Here is a 16,587-nt window from a genome sequence, read left to right as displayed (position 1 = left end):
GCACCACCCTGCCCGGCTGATTTTTGTATTTTTAGTAGACGGGGTTTCACCATGTTGGCAGGCTGGTCTCAAACTCCTGACCTCAAGTGATCCACCTGCCTTGGCCTCCCAAAGTGGTGGGATTACAAGCATGAGCCACCACACCCAGCCTGACAACACTTTACAAGTGTGGCCTACCGGGGTAGCTTAATAAAGACTTAGAATTTATGTTTTTTTATTGGGGATTTTTAAATATAGACACCCTCTACATAACACATACCAAAATTCCAGGTGGGTGGAGGCAGGGTGAAGGGTGGGCTGGACGTAGAGAGATGTTTGAGTCTGCAGAAGCGACACTTGGACCCCCAGGTACCCACCCCAACTTCCTCCACTTCACTCAGGAAACCTGAGGTTTCTGCTCTGGCCAGAGCAGAGGAGGGGGATGTGGCTCCGGATTCAATGGAAACCCTTATTCTAAACAACCATCTCCAAACCCCTCCCCAATCTAGCTCCCAGGATTCCTACAGCCAGGCATCTACCCTCAATCCCTGTGGGAGACTGGAGAGAGGACCCTTCTCCTGGGAACTGATTGACAGATACTGGCATGTCAGTACCTCCCACTAAAAAAATCTGGCTTGCTGTCTCTAGTGGACATTTGTCATGGTATTTGTCTTTCCAGCATTTTGTGAACATCCTATATTTGGTGAACTTCTTACATTAAAACTCCACATATCCCCACAGTAGAAGCCAGAAATTATTTCCCATACTTAATTGCAACTAATGCCCAGCAGTGTGACCAACATGCCCTGAGTTAGGCACCCCCATGTGAAACTAGATTCAGAGGCAAGTGATGATAAGCAGGCTGCTCTGGGAAGCCATTCTGATGTGGGGTCTTCAGAAACTCCCTGCTCTCAGAGGTACTGGAGTCAGGGGCCCGGCAGGAACAGCCTATTTTGTCAGCATGACCCCACAGTGCCTGTACCTGGTGGTGGTCTGGCAGGATACTTGGGGTGCCATTCCTGGCTGCGCTGTCTGTAACTGTGTTTCCCTGATGATCCCTCTAATTCTGGGAGTTTCCCAATATCCTTTCCAAAGTTCCTTTTCAGCATGAACTGGCTCCAGTTCTGTGGTGTGTTGCTAAGAATCCCAACTTCAACACCAACCACCAGTAAAAAGCTAGTCATAACTTATCAAACACCTACCCCCATCCTCAAGCTGCAGAAGGTTCGTGAAAGGTTCTTAAATCAGTGCCTGTACAATAAGAAGGGACATTAGACAAATGCCTCCAACTTGAGAGAGACAAAAACAAGTCATGTAAAGGAACTTATAGCAGTGCAAGAATAAATAGTAAAACAACTTAGAATACCTTCAGCCATCAGAAAATGTTGTATTCATCAATGAATAGGATACCATAAAAAGGAACTAATTTACAAGAGCTTTCTATAATAGCCAATATTAAAATGCAATTAAAAAGTTGGATTACAGCCAGGCACAGTGGTACACACTGGTAGCTCCAGCTACTCAGGAGGCTGAGGTGGGAGGTTCACTTGAGCCTAGAAGTTTGAGACCAGTCTGGGCAATATAGTAAAACCCCATCTCAAAAAAAAAAAAAAAAAAAAAAGTTGTATTATATAAGACATAAGGTATTTGCTTAGTTTTTGTTGTCTGTTTCTCCGCTGGAAGATAGAACTGCTTGAGGGCATTGTTTATATAGTACTCAGCACACAGAACAATGCTGGCCCAGCGTCCCATGGCAGGCAGGGCTATACAAACTGGCCCCAAAGTCTGAGGAAGCTGAGAGGCCAAAAAGGAGGCTGACAAATCTGGTTTCTTAGACAGAAACATTTAATAGGGACTTAGGAACAGAAGCCGTGTCTGTGTCTTGGGTGGCTGCCAGGCAAGATGGTGGATCCCTGAGCCATCACCCCGCAGACCCAGGGCTTTTATACCCTAGGGAAGGGTGGTTCAGCAGGGATATGTGGGATAATTGAAGTAAAATAACATCAAGGTTGTTGGATCTAAGGGCAGGATTGACTGTGAGGACATGCTCTGACACAAGGAACAATGATAGGCTGCAAATCTTAGAGGCCTTCATGGAACAAGGGTTAATCAGAATCCAACATGGCAGATCAGCATCCAAGATGGACTTGCTTTGTCCTCCACTCCCAAGGTAGGGGTTCAGTAGGTATCTGTTGAATGTGAAGGATAGTGGAATACACCACCAAAAAATATGCCACTTTGGCTTAAGATTTATTTCGAGCTAAAGGCACTTGAAAAATAGCAGGTGCAGGAAGGGTGATCTGACCTCCTCTTTTCTCTTTGAAAAGAAGAGACAGGCCGGGCACGGTGGCTCACGCCTGTAATCCCAGCACTTTGGGAGGCAGAGGCGGGTGGATCACCTGAGGTCAGGAGTTCGAGACCAGCCTGGCCAACATAGTGAAACCCCGTCTCTACTAAAAATACAAAAGTTAGCTGGGTGTGGTGGTGCGTGCCTATAATCCCAGCTACTCAGAAGGCTGAGACAGGAGAATCGTTTAAACTCAGGAGCCGGGGATTGCAGGGAACAAAGATCATGCCACTGCACTCCAGCCTGCGCGACAGAGCAAGACTCTGTCTCCAAAAAAAAAAAAAAAAAGCAAGCAAGAGATAAAACTGCCATGTGGAAGATGCCCTCCCTATACCAGGAAGAAAGAACCATTCTTATCACCAGAGATGGAGAGTCAAGCTCGAGATAATTCTATACAAATAGGCCTTGTTTAAATAACTCTTATCCTCCTCTGGTTTCCTGTACATTTTAGTTCCTTTTCCATAATTGCCTCTTTTTGTTCAACTCAGTATATAACCAGTTAGGTTTTGCCACTTTGGGTCTCCATTTTTCTATGGGGGCTCCCACGTGCATGTAAGAATCTGTACACTTTACTTTGGCTAATCTGTTTTATGTCAATTTAATTCTCAGGCCCAGCCACAAACCCTAAAAAGTATAGGTAAAATTTTGCCTCCTTCACAAGTGTATAAGTAAATGAATGACCCTCTCCCTGAAAAGTAGAAAATAAACAAAGAGATCCACAGTAGTTAAGAAAAAGTATAAAATAATAAAAAGTAGTCTGGAATGTCTATTAGGAATTCCAGACACAGAGAAAAAAAATTAAAAGGCAAACGGAATTCCTGAAAAATAAGAAAATTCCCCAGAACCGAACAAGAGTTTCCATAAACTAAGAACCCACTGAGTGATCAGCCTAATCAATTTTTTTTAAGCCACACTAGGTGCATCATTGTAAAAATTTCAGAACACTAGAGATAAAGGAGGTCCTAAGACCTTCTGGAGAGAAGAAAACAGGTAATAATCAAAGATTAGGACTTCTCAGCTGAAATATTGGAATTGCTAGAATACAGGGGACTCATGCTTCCAAAATTCTGAGGGAGAGTAATGATCAAACCTGGGGTTTTGTACTCAGGCCAACTAGTAATTCAGTACGAGAATATGAAAAAGACATGTTCTGGTTGGGCACAGTGGCTCATGCCTGTAATCCCAGCACTTTGGGAGGCGGAGGCAGGCAGATCACTTGAGGCCAGGAGTTTGAGACCAGCCTGGCCAATATGGTGAAACCCCATCTCTACTAAAAATGCAAAATTAGCTGGGTGTGATGGCGCAGGCCTGTAGTCCCAGCTACTCGGGAGGCTCAGGCATGAGAATCGCTTGAACTTGGGAAGCGGAGGTTGCAGTGAGCCGAGATCGCACCACTGCACTCCAGCCTCAGTGACAGAGTGAAACTCTCTCTCAAAAAAAAAGACATGCTCAGACATGAAAAATCACCAAAAAATTATATACCCTTTTTCAGAATTATGGGGACACGGTATCGAGAAAACAGAGATCCATTATAGGATGGCAAAGGAAACTGCAAAGAAAAATGGATGCAAAGCAGAACTAGAGTGATCAGTCCAGATTGTACCAAGAAGACAAAGAGCTCCAAGATTTAAAAACAGAAAAGAGAAACTGGAAAGGTTTGTATGGAAAATTATATTGTGAGGTTAGAGGATGTGGAAAGAATGAGAGAGAAACAACAAGGAAACAAAGCAAATGAAAAAAAGAATGCAGTTAACTCCAGAAAGAAAAGTTATATGAGAAACAATTATAGCTTACTTACTTGGCTTATCAACAAACTATGTTTGCATAGTTAAAACAGGGTAAATATTAATTATTGATTCAACAAAAATATGCAATAGTTTTATTGGTCAGTTGGAAAGGAGGATCAAATCCTGATTAATAAATCCCATATGTGATTGATAAATTAAAGATATTAGTAAAGGCTTATTATTTAGAAATGTGGACATAAATACCAAAAAAAAAAAAACCACCTAATAGTTGAAAGCAAGGAGGGATAAAGCAGGAAATGTTTTTTTGGTTACAAACTTCTGATCACTATTTAATTTTTTAATGCATTTGTTGCTTTGTTAAAAATATAAAAATTAATTTCAAAAAAGTCATGCTGGCTAATACTGTAGAAACCAATTGGAGGGGACTCCAAGAAGAGACAAAGAGAGTAGGAAGTTGAGGCTACATAAGCAAAGAGGATGGAGGATTTTAGTAAGGTAGTGGTAAAGGGAATGGGGAGGTGGGAATGGAGTGGAATATTTGCAGTAGAAATGATGGGACCTGGTGGCTGGAGGAAGGAGAAGGAACAAGAAGAGGGAGAAGTCTAGAATGATAGGTTCCTAATTTGAGGAACTGAGTACTCTCTGAGAAAGAGAACGGAAGGAAGAGCAGGCTTGTGGGTGATGGCAGCAATTTAAGTTATGGACAAAGCTGAAGTAGCTAGATATCCAAGTAGCAATGCTAGATGGACATGGATCTTGAGTTCAGGAGAATGCTGGGCTGAAATAAGAGAATAAATTAGATCTAGCAAAGAAACCCAGCCAAGTCCCAAGGAAAGCTAACCCAAATGTCCCCTTAAGCCCCACAAGTGTACGAATCCTGGGTACAGACTGCCAGGTGAGAGTAGAAGCTCAGCTGTTTATCCTAGGTGTGCTCTATTAACAACTCTCACAACAAGTGCCACAGCCCCTCAGCCCTTGCCCTTTGTTTCTCTGGAAGTCCCTCATGTTAGGAAATGTCTTCCAAAAGGTTCATGCTACTGTTCCCATTTCTCCCATACTTCTGATTCGTTTGCTTCTCACCTTCCCCGTCTACTGTTGTGAAGGGGGTGGGTCGCCCCTTCACACCTGTGGGTGTTTCTCGTTGGGTGGAACGAGAGACTTGGAAAAGAAAAAGACACAGAGACAAAGTATAGAGAAAGAAATAAGGGGACCCAGGGGACCAGCGTTCAGCCTATGGAGGATCCCACTGGCTTCTGAGTTCCCTTAGTATTTATTGATTATTGGTCGGTGTTTTTCAGAGAGGGGGATGTGTCATGGTCACAAGACAATAGTGGGGAGAGGGTCAGCAGACAAACACGTGAACAAAGGTCTTTGCATCATAGACAAGGTAAAGAATCAAGTGCTATGCTTTAGATATGCATGGACATAAACATCTCAATGCTTTGTTAAGCAGTATTGCTGCCCCATGTCTCACCTCCAGCCCTAAGGCGGTTTTTCCCTATCTCAGTAGATGGAACGTACAATCGGGTTTTATACGGAGACATTCCATTGCCCAGGGACGGGCAGGAGACAGATGCCTTCCTCTTGTCTCAACTGCAAGAGGCATGCCTTCCTCTTATACTAATCCTCCTCAGCACAGACCCTTTACGGGTGTCGAGCTGGGGGACGGTCAGGTCTTTCCCTTCCCACGAGGCCATATTTCAGACTATCACATGGGGAGAAACCTTGGACAATATCTGGCTTTCCTAGGCAGAGGTCCCTGAGGCCTTCCGCAGTTTTTGTGTCCCTGGGTACTTGAGATTAGGGAGTGGTGATGACTCTTAAGGAGCATGCTGCCTTCAAGCATTTGTTTAACAAAGCACATCTTGCATAACCCTTAATCCATTTAACCCTGAGTTTGACACAGCACATGTTTCAGAGAGCACGGGGTTGGGGGTAAGGTCACAGATTAACAGCATCTCAAGGCAGAAGAATTTTTCTTAATACAGAACAAAATGGAGTCTCTTATGTCTACTTCTTTCTATACAGACATATTAACAATCTGATCTCTCTTGCTTTTCCCTACACTGTTGCACACTGCTTCTCATTCATCAGTTTGATGCCAACCAAGATGGTCCACTGGAATACACAGCTAATTGGCATGAATCCATGCTTGACCTGATATCCCTCGGGAAGTTGAGTCTCTGCTACCAGCATCTGGAGCTGTTACTTGTGATTTTGGAATCCTTGTCACTAAGGCTGACTGCACCACAGCACTGCTCAGGCCACCCATATGGTGGAACTGACACCAATGAGAAATCAAGATGAGGGTCTGAAGGTCATAGTACTGTAGAGGAACCCTGAAATGCCCAATTCCTGTCCTACCACACATCTCTACTCACAGAGTTCCGACAGCTATGAACAGGAAAACACTACCTAAATGAGAAACAAATGCCACTTTATTCATAACTGAGGCAGTACTCTATAATTCATAGGCAGGGATCTGACAAAAACTGAACTGAGTCTCTCACAAGGGTGGAAGCCAAAGACCGGGTTGAGGAGAGGCTGGTCAGACTTTGGCACTACACACGGGAGGTAGTATCTTCTTGGGATATTTGTATTACTCCGGAAAGGTGAGAAAAGCAGCTGGTATGCAATAAGAAAAGCAAGGTCGAGAGCCCAGGCAGGCTCAGTGAGTGGCTACCTGCATTCTGGTCCCACTGTCAGGCCTTCTGAAGACCTCAACATACTGCTTTTTTTTTTTTTTTTTGAGATGGAATCTCGCTGTCACCAGGCTGGAGTGCAGTGGTGCTATCTCGGCTCACTGCAACCTCCGCCTCCCAGGTTCAAGTGGTTCTCCTGCCTCAGCCTCCCAAGTAGCTGGGACTACAGGCACGCGGTGCCATGCCCAGCTAATTTTTGTATTTTTAGCAGAGATGGGGTTTCACCATGCTGGCCCAGATGGTCTCGATCTCTTGACCTTGTGATCAGCCCGCCTCAGCCTCCCAAAGTGCGGGGATTACAGACGTGAGCCACCGCTCCTGGCCCATACTCTCTGCTTTAATTCTTAGCTACCAATACACATTTTTTATAAACACCCCCTTTTGATTTAAGCTCACTTGTGTTTGTTGCCTGCAACCAAGAGACCACTGAGGAAACCGGTTCAGCATCAATCATGTCGTCCTGACTGCATTCCCAGCATTAGAATAGCACTGGCCACAGTTGGTGGGTAATCCACACCTGCTGAAGGAATGAGGGGTATGTGCACTAGTCCTAAAGAATAGGTCCAGTCTATTTAATTCAGAAGTTACAATCAAATTTATATCATACTTACCCAGTACGCAGTAGTACCCAAAGGGCTACTGTGAATCCCAAACTGAATATGGAGATTTGCTGAAACTAACCTTAAAGCGACCACTAAAGCTGTGCCTAATAGCAACATGAAAGAAATATAAATGTACATTAACTAGTTTCAGGAAATCAAGCTTATGGAAGCTCTATGTGAAATTTCACAGCAATCTTTCACTCATGCAAATATAGAGGAACACCTCTTGAAAATGCAGATAGTAGGCCGGGCACGGTGGCTTACGCCTGTAATCCCAGCACTTTGGGAGGCTGAGGCGGGCGGGTCACAAGGTCAGGAGATGGAGACCATCCTGGCTAACACGGTGAAACCCTGTCTCTACTAAAAATACAAAAAATTAGCTGGGTGTGGTGGCGGGCGTCTGTAGTCCCAGCTACTCAGGAGGCTGAGGCAGGAGACTGGCGTGAACCCAGGAGGTGGAGCTTGCAGTGAGCAGAGATCATGCCATTACACTCTAGCCTGGGTGACACAGCGAGACTCCGTCTCAAAAAAAAAAAAAAAGGAAATGCAGGTAGTTTCCTTCAAGAAAATATTTATTGCATATTACTAGTGATTATGTTTTACAGCAAATTTAAATACATACACTTTTTGCAAACACAAAATGGGAATCGAGGCAACTATCAAATTTAAATGTTGAACCAAGTCCTGGTTTTCAGAATTCAGCAGCCAGTCATGGTTCTGTGCCAGGGCCACCAGTCCATGATTTCCAATAGTTGAGGATCTTTTCTGTATTTGGAACAAAATCTTCTTTACATGTGACAATTGTTTCCACATAAAATCCTTTTGGGCGTTCAGATAGTTCACTGGGTGCTTCACTTGTTGAGCCATCCTTTTGGTTTACTTTATCACCATTAAGAGAAAAAAAAAAAAAAAGAACACCTGAATTATTAACTTAGAAAGCAGTCATTAAAGTCTTAGAAATTAACTAAGGTACATATTACGTCCACTCCCTCCAACCCAAATAATGAAGGAAGGAATGAAAAGGAAGGGAAATAAAGAAAGAAAGAAAGAAAGAAAGGCCGGGTGCGGTGGCTCACACCTGTAATCCCAACACTTTGTGGGGGCCGAGGCGGGTGGACCACCTGAGGTCAGGGGTTTGAGACCAGCCTCGCCAACATGGTGAAACCCCATCTCTACCAAAAATACAAAAATTAGCTGGGCGTGGTGGCATAGGCCTATAATCCCAGCTACTGGGTAGGATGAGGCAGGACTGCTTGAGTTGGGAGGTGGAGGTTACAGTGAGCCGAGATAGCGCCAGTGCACTCCAGCCTGGGCGACAGAGCTAGATTCCATCTCAAAAAAAAAAAAAAAAAAACAATTTGCCGGGCAGTAGTGGCCTGAGCCTGTAATCCCAGCTACTCGGGAGGCTGAGGCAGGAGAATCACTTGAGCCCAGAGACGCAAGTTGTGGTGAGCCGAGATCATGCCACTACACTCCAGCCCGGGTGACAGGGTGAGACCCTGTCAAAAAGAAAAAAAAAGAACTAAAGAAAGAAAACATAAACATGGACATTAAAATATTTTTACTTTATATATAAATATAAAACATTTTTACCATATATTATATATAAAGTAAATATAAAATATTATATATATAAATTTCTTTTTTTTTTGGTAGAGATGGGGGTCTCCCTATATTGCCCAGACTGGTCCCGAACCCCTGGGCTCAAGCAATCTCCCAACTCGGCCTCCCAAAGTTATGGGATTACAGGCGCGAGCCACTGCACCCGGCCAAAGTGTTTTTAAATGCTTAATGCTGGACACGTACTTTCAGGTCACTGACAGCTTCAACACCAAATGTAATCTTCAGCATAGTTTTTACACAACAACTTTACTGAGATATAATTAACATATCATACGATTAATCCACTTAAAATATACAATTTAATGTTTTTTAGTATATTCAGATTTGTGCAACCAGCACCACAATCAATTTAAAAATATTTTCATCCACAAAAGGAATCCATACCTTTGGCAGTTATTCCCCATCTCCCCAACCCCTCAGCCCCTAGCAACCACACTAATCAACTTAATGTCTCTACAGATTTCCAGCATATTTTTCAAAGCTGAGCCTTTTCTCCCTTTGCGCCTAGTAACTGGAAGATTTTAATACGCCTTGGCTGCTAAAAGTCCTGAAATTGCTCGCCACATACGATGAAGGAGAGTAGTACTGAAGCATCACTCTTTAAAAATCACCGGCCAGAGTCTCTGAAATTCCACCTTGAACTTTACACAGATTCCTCCAATTCTGAGTATGGGGACGGCCCTATCCAGTAAATGATTAAGATTTAGGTCACAATATTTACAAGGTATTAATAATTCCTGGCGTCTAGTTCTTTGCAGATTCCATTATAACAAACGGCTGTTAGCACCCGTTTCAATTTGTTTTGCAGAATAAACCTGGGGTTTAAAGGGCAGGAGGTTGTTTCCATGACCCCCGGGGAACTCTCCACTGAAGGCCGTGTGTCCCGAGGCAGGCCCCGCCGAAGAGCCCTACCTGACGACGTCGCCATTGTCCGGCCGTAGTAAAGCAGTGAGCCCAACACAGACCAGATGCCGATCCCGTAGACCACGGACATCCGCCGGTACCAGGCCGTGAACTCACTTCGATACATGGGTACGCCGGCCAGTGCCTCGATTCTCGCAGGCCCCCGGCGGAGGCGGGACTTCCGGTGAGGGCGTCGCTGCCGTCCCTGCCCCCGGAACCATTAAGGAGCCGCCAGTTTTCCGCGGCCGCTTCCGGCTCTGCCTTGATGCATTTCAGGGCCTCTGGTCCGGAAAGTCGCTCGGGTGTCCGGACTTTCGGGTGCAGAACTGTGGGCGTGCGATACTTTTTACCACGTGACGAGGACTAAATGACAACTTCTTAGAGGAGAAGCTTCTCACTTGCAAAATTGTAATGCCTTCATGGGCTCCAGACGGTATCTGAAAAGGTTACTTCCAATTCCTCTTCCAGTTTTGAGATTTGCAGGGATACTGCTTGTCTCTCCCCGCAACTTTTCTTTTCCCCCATTTTCCTTTCCGGAACTCTGGGTGAACTTTAAATACTTCCAGGCCAAAGCTAATCCCTCCACTAGGCTCTGGGTCCTATTTTTTCCTGCCTCGGGAGCCTTTCCCCTCATTGACTCCCTAAGCCCTCCCCCATCTTCATTATTGACGTTTATCCTTCATACAAACGTGCCCGTCTCAAAAACAAAAAATCTCCTTCGACTCCGTCCACCTCCAGCTTTTGTCTTATTCATACATTTTTTAAAGCAAGATGCCCTCAATAGACTGAACAACTTAAGAGCAAGTGTGATGTGCTTGGCACAGGGTAGTCTCGGTAAATTGACGTTAAGTACTTTTCAGCCACACTCAAACTTGGTTTCGGAAGCATTTGCCACCACCGACCCCACCTGCACCTTTCATGGCTTCAAAAACATCATTTTCCCTGGTATCCTTCAAGGTTCTTTTCACCTTGCCCACCCTTTAAAAACTGATGTTCTGCCCTACAGAAATAGATATCCACAAAACTTAACTCTGAATGGATCGCTGACTTAAATGTAAAAGCTAAAACTATTTAATATAAGCCTAGAAAAAAAAAAACAGGAGAATATGTTTGCCATCTTGGAATAAGCACAGATTTCTTAGAATAAAAAAGGCATCCCAAGCGGGGTGGCTCATGCCTGTAACCCCAGGACTTTGGGAGGTAGAGCAGGGAGGATTGCTTGAACCCAAGAGTTCCAGACCAGCAAGGCCAACATAGTGAGACCCCATCTCAATTTATATATAGATGCATAAAGCAAAAATGAATAGGGCTTTTTAAAAAAAATTAAAATTTTTGCTCTTTGAAGGTCACAGTTGAGAAAATGAAAAGCCAAGCCACAGAATACAATATTCACAATAACATATATCTAACAAAGGACTTGGATCCAGAATATATGAGGACCCTTTATAACTCAGTTATAAAAATACAACCCAACTAAAAACCAGGCAATAAATTTGAGTAGAACAAAAGGAGATACAAGTGACCAATAAGCACAGTAGCATCATTAGTCATCACAGAAATGGACATTAAAAAAATACAATAGGCCGGGCGCGGTGGCTCACTCCTGTAATCCCAGCACTTTGGGAGGCCGAGGTGGGTGGATCACAAGGTCAGGAGTTCAAGACCAGCCTGGCCAAGATGGTGAAACCCTGTCTCTACTAAAAATACAAAAAAATTAGCTGGGCGTGGTGGCACATGCCCGTAATCCCACCTACTCCAGAGGCTGAGGCAGAGAATTGCTTAAACCTGGAGGGGCGGAGGTTGCAGTGAGCCGAGATCGCGCCACTGCACTCCAGCCTGGGTGACAGAGCGAGACTCTGTCTCAAAAAAATGAAAATAATAAAAAAAACAATACAATAAGAGACCACTACACACCTACTAGAATGGCTAAAATCAGATCGAGAATGCCAAGAGCTGTAAGGATTTGGAACAATTGGAACTGTTATTGATGGGAACATAAAATGTTACAATCTGTTTGCAAAACTTAGTTTTTAAAAAGTTGAACATATGCTTACCATATAACCCAGGCATTCCATTTCTAGTTATCATGAGAAATGAAAACTTGTGTCTACACACAGTCATGTACATGAATGTTCATAGTTTTATTCTTAATAGGAAAAAATGGAAACCACCCCAATATCCATCAAGTAAATGGCTAAACAAAATGTGGGATACCACTTGGCAATAAAAAGGAACTACTGGCTGAGTACGGTGGCTCACACCTGTAATCCCAGCACTTTGGGAGGCCAAGATGGGTGGGTCACCTGAAGTCAGGAGTTTGAGACCAGCCTGGCCAACATGGTGAAACCTCGTCTCCACTAAAAATACAAAAATTAGCCGGGCATGGTGGCGGGCGCCTGTAATCCCAGGTATTCCGGAGGCTGAGGCAGGAGAATTACTTGAACCCGGGAGGCAGAGGTTGTGGTAAGCTGAGATCGTACCGCTGCACCCCAGCCTGGGCAACGGAGTGAGACTCCATCTCAAAAAAAAGAACTACTGATAAATACAACCACACAATAAATCTCAAAATGGATTATGCCAAGTGAAAAATCAAGCCAGACACAAAAGAAACCAGTCACAAAATTCTAGAAGCAAACTATAGTGGGAGAAAGCTGATCAGTAGTTGTCTGCAATAAGGGTGTGGAGAAAGGGAAGGGCTAAAAGGGTCTGAGGAGAATTTGAGAGGTGATGGCAATGTTCTGTATGTTGATGATTGTGGTGGTTTGTCAAGATTTATCCAATTGTATGCTTTAAATGGGTGCAGTTTATTATATGTGAACTATAGCTCAATAGTTATAGACAAAACAGAAAAATTGGTATTGTTTCAAGCTTGCGTCTCTTCTCATCCTTACTTCTCATCAGCCTTACTCATGATACCTATTTTATGTTAACTCTTAAATCTACTCCAGATTCTCTGAAAGCAAATTCATGTTACTGCCAACCTGCTATGCATCCTTGGCTGCATATTCCACAAGCTCCTGAAACTAAAAAAATGTTCAGAATTGAATTTATCAATGCCACTCCCAATAGGAAACAAACCTTCCCTTTCTCTTCCCTAATTCAGAGAGTGATTGAGAAATTGCCCAAGCCAGAAACTTGGAATCATCTCACCTGACATCCTATCTGTCACCTCTGTCTAAATACCATCTCTGTTTAGGCCTCATTTCTCACCTGGATTACAGTCTCCTCTTATCCTTCCCTCTCTGGAGTATGTTTCAAAGCTTAAATTATCATTTCACCCTCTGCCTAAGATAAGTCAGAGTCTTGCCTTACCTTCAAGATGGAGTTCAATACCCACAAAAATTAACAATTAGTAAAAAGATGGACTTCAGAGTCCTCACTGGGCATACTGGGCTCAGTGGCCCCTTCTCATGATAGCTATTTTCCACACAGCACTATCACCCTGCCACCCCCTACATTCTGTGGAAAAACGACACTGGTACCCCAAGGTGGGACCTGCATGGCCATGTCATACCATGCAGTTCCCTCAGCTCCTTAACTCACTGACACTTGAGAGAACCCCAGAGTTAGCTGGGTCTATCACACAGTCTTTTTTCTGTTAATTTGAAACAGAAAAGCCGAAGAGAATGTTTTGGCCTTAATCTGTACAGACAACTTTATGTATTCTTCTATATGATGTATTAAAAATTATATCCAAAACTAAAAATATTCTTGGAAAACGCACAGAAAAATGTAAATGTTCAACTTTTTTTTTTTTTTAATTGAGATGGAGTCTCCCTCTGTCACCCAGGCTGGAGTATAGTGGCGTGACATCGGCTCACTGCAACCTCCACCTCCCAGGTTCAAGTGATTCTCCTGCCTCAGCTTCCCAAGCAGCTGGGATTACAGGCGCCCACCACCACTCCTGGCTAATTTTTAAATATTTTTAGTAGAGATGGGGTTTCACCATGTTGGCCAGGCTGGTTTTGAACTCCTGACCTCAAGTGATCCACCCGCCTCAGCCTCCCAAAGTGCTAGGATTACAGGCGTGAGCCACCGCGCCTGGCCAATGTTCAACATTTTAAGATAGGAAACTCTGCTAGAATTCTGCTAGAATGTAGGGCAGAGACAAAAAGAAATACAATAACTTGTATTCGAATACAAATTCAGAACATAGAGTATCGGAATCAATCCAGCTGTTCCAACATCCAATTAATAGGAGCTTCCAGCTTAATTTTCCTACATAGCACTCATTACCTTCTAATGTATCATTTACTTGTTTTTTTTTGTTTTGTTTTGTTTTTTTGAGATGGAGTCTCATTCTGTTGCCCAGGCTGGAGTGCAGTGGCACAATCTCACTGCAACCTCCATCTCCTGGGTTCAAACAATTTGTCCCTGCCTCAACCTCCCAAGTAGCTGGGATTACAGGTGTGCACCACCATGCCTGGCTAATTTTTGTATTTTTCATAGAGAAAGGGTTTTGCCATGTTGGCCAGGCTGGTCTCAAACTCCTGACCTCAGGTGATCTGCCCACTTCGGCCTCCCAAAGTGCTGGGATTACAGGCATGAGCCACCGCGCCCGGCCATATCATTTACTTCTAACATTATTATCTGTGTTCCCTAACTAACACATAAGCTCTATGAAAACAGGAATTTTCGTTTTATTGGCAGTATTCCCAATGCCTAGAAGACTACTCCATAGACAACAAGTACTGGATAGTTATTTGTTGAATGAATGAAAGAATGGCTCCAAAGTTCTGAGATTATCTTGGGCCTATACTTTTAGACCCAGTGGGTTAGTCTGTCTTTGGATCTCTGTAATGGAACATCCGAGACTGGGTAATTTATTTTAAAAAGAGGTTTATGGTTTATGTTTATGGCTCATGGTTCTGTAGGCTGTACAGGACGCATGGTGCCAGCATCTGCTTCTGGTGAAGGCCTCAGGAAGCTTACAATCAGGGCAAAAGGCAAAGAGGTAGCCCGATGTACCACATGGCAAGAACGAGAGGAAGAGGTGGGGGAGGTAACACTTTAAAAAAAATTTTTTTGAGACAGTCTTGGTCTGTCCCCCAGGGAGTGCAGTGGTGTGATCTCGGCTCACTGCAACCTCTGCCTCCTGGGTTCAAGGCATTCTCATGCCTCGTCCTCCTGAGTAGCTGGGATTACAGGCGCAAGCCACCACGCTCGGCTAATTTTTGTATTTTTAGTAGAGACAGGGTTTCACCACGTTGGCCAGGCTGGTCTCAAACTCCTGACTTCAGGTACCTGCCCACCTCGGCCTCCCTAAGTGCTGGGATTACAGGCATGAGCCACCGTGCCCAGCCAACACACTTTTAAACAATCATACCTCATTTGAACCCAGGACAAGAACTCACTCATTTCTGTGAGGATGGCACCAAGCCATTCATGAAGGATCCAGCGGTATGACCCAAATTCCTCCCACCAGGCCCCACCTCCAGTCCTGGGGATTACATTTCAATGACAGACTTGGAGGGGACAAATATCCAAACCATATTACCTGGCAAAGCTGTAAAGTGTGAAGACAGAATAGATTCGCAGATATGCTGAGATCCAGTGAGTTCTCCCCAAGTACTCCTTTTAGTAAAAGTCATTTGAGATTGCAAAATGCCTTATGGAATAAAGAGAAGAGTGGAACTAACATCAGTGGCCTCCAAAGAAGAAAAAAATGGACTTCATTCAGTAGAATAAGCTAGAATTTCTTAGTAAATAGAGAGCAAAATATTTCTGCTCTCAAAAAGCAAACAAAATTTAGAAATTCTGGGGAAAACCACAGCAAATCTAAGAAATCATAATCCAAATAGGGATCAAGCCAACATGCGGCATGATGGAATGTAGGAAAGTAACTCTGATTCTGTCCTTGGGAATGTTTTCCTACAAGTAACATAGGGACTGACTGGGACACTAGCACCCTAGAGAAAAATGTCATCCTGCCTGGCTTGGACTTGAACAATATTTACATCATCACGACTGTGTAAATGCTTCTTAGGAGCTTTCAGCTTTCACAATCAACTTAGTGACAAAAAATATGATAATAGGCCAGAATATAATTTCTTTTTCTTCCTGAAACAGGGTCTTGCTCTCCCACCCAGGCTGGAGTGCAGTGGCATGATCAGAGCCCACTGCAACCTTGAACTTCTGGGCTCAAGTGATCCTCCTGCCTTAGCCTCCCAAGTAGCTAGGACTACAGTCACATACCACCATGGCCCAGTAACTTTCAAAATTTTTTGTAGAGACAGTCTCGCTATGTTGCCCAGGCTGGTCTCAAACTCCTGGCCTCAAGTGAGTCTCCTGCGTTGGCCTCCTAAAGCACTGGGATTACAGGTGTGAGCCACTGTACCTGACCCAGAATATACATTTTACCAATCTTGATAATACAAAAATAAAAATACAAAAATGACCAAAGGTATATTAATATATTGATTCTTTGAAAATTAGAATTGAGACATGGGCTAAAATTAAATACATCAACAACAAAAATCTTGTAAGGAGAGGTTAAAAGCAGTTATCTTCAAAAAGTAAGTCTGAGTTTATAGAGTGGAGGTAACTTATTTGTTATAAGCTCTTTAGGATAAGGTATTTGTTTCATTTTGATCCTGCATATATATTACTTTAATTATGAGGATTAGGTTCAGGAAACACCTCTTAAGGAAGTCACTTAAAACACATACACACTCACACAGAGA

The 16,587-nt window shown here is 43.6% G+C and overlaps 1 protein-coding gene across 1 annotated transcript; it reads right to left on the bottom strand.

Annotated features, from left to right (window-relative positions):
• Positions 1–6,494: 6,494 nt before the first annotated feature.
• SMIM26 (small integral membrane protein 26) lies at positions 6,495–11,453 on the bottom strand. Its single transcript, XM_024238930.3, has 2 exons — positions 9,914–11,453; positions 6,495–8,257 (listed from the first exon to the last, which is right to left on the bottom strand). The coding sequence occupies exons 1-2, from the start codon at positions 10,029–10,031 to the stop codon at positions 8,088–8,090; spliced, it is 288 nt and encodes a 95-aa protein (XP_024094698.2). The 5' UTR covers positions 10,032–11,453; the 3' UTR covers positions 6,495–8,087.
• Positions 11,454–16,587: the final 5,134 nt, after the last annotated feature.

The sequence above is a fragment of the Pongo abelii genome, chromosome 21, assembly GCF_028885655.2.
Source record: "Pongo abelii isolate AG06213 chromosome 21, NHGRI_mPonAbe1-v2.0_pri, whole genome shotgun sequence".
NCBI classification, from domain to species: Eukaryota; Metazoa; Chordata; class Mammalia; order Primates; family Hominidae; genus Pongo; species Pongo abelii.
Note: the sequence above shows the minus strand (reverse complement) of the source record. Positions and strands in the feature narration are given on the sequence as shown.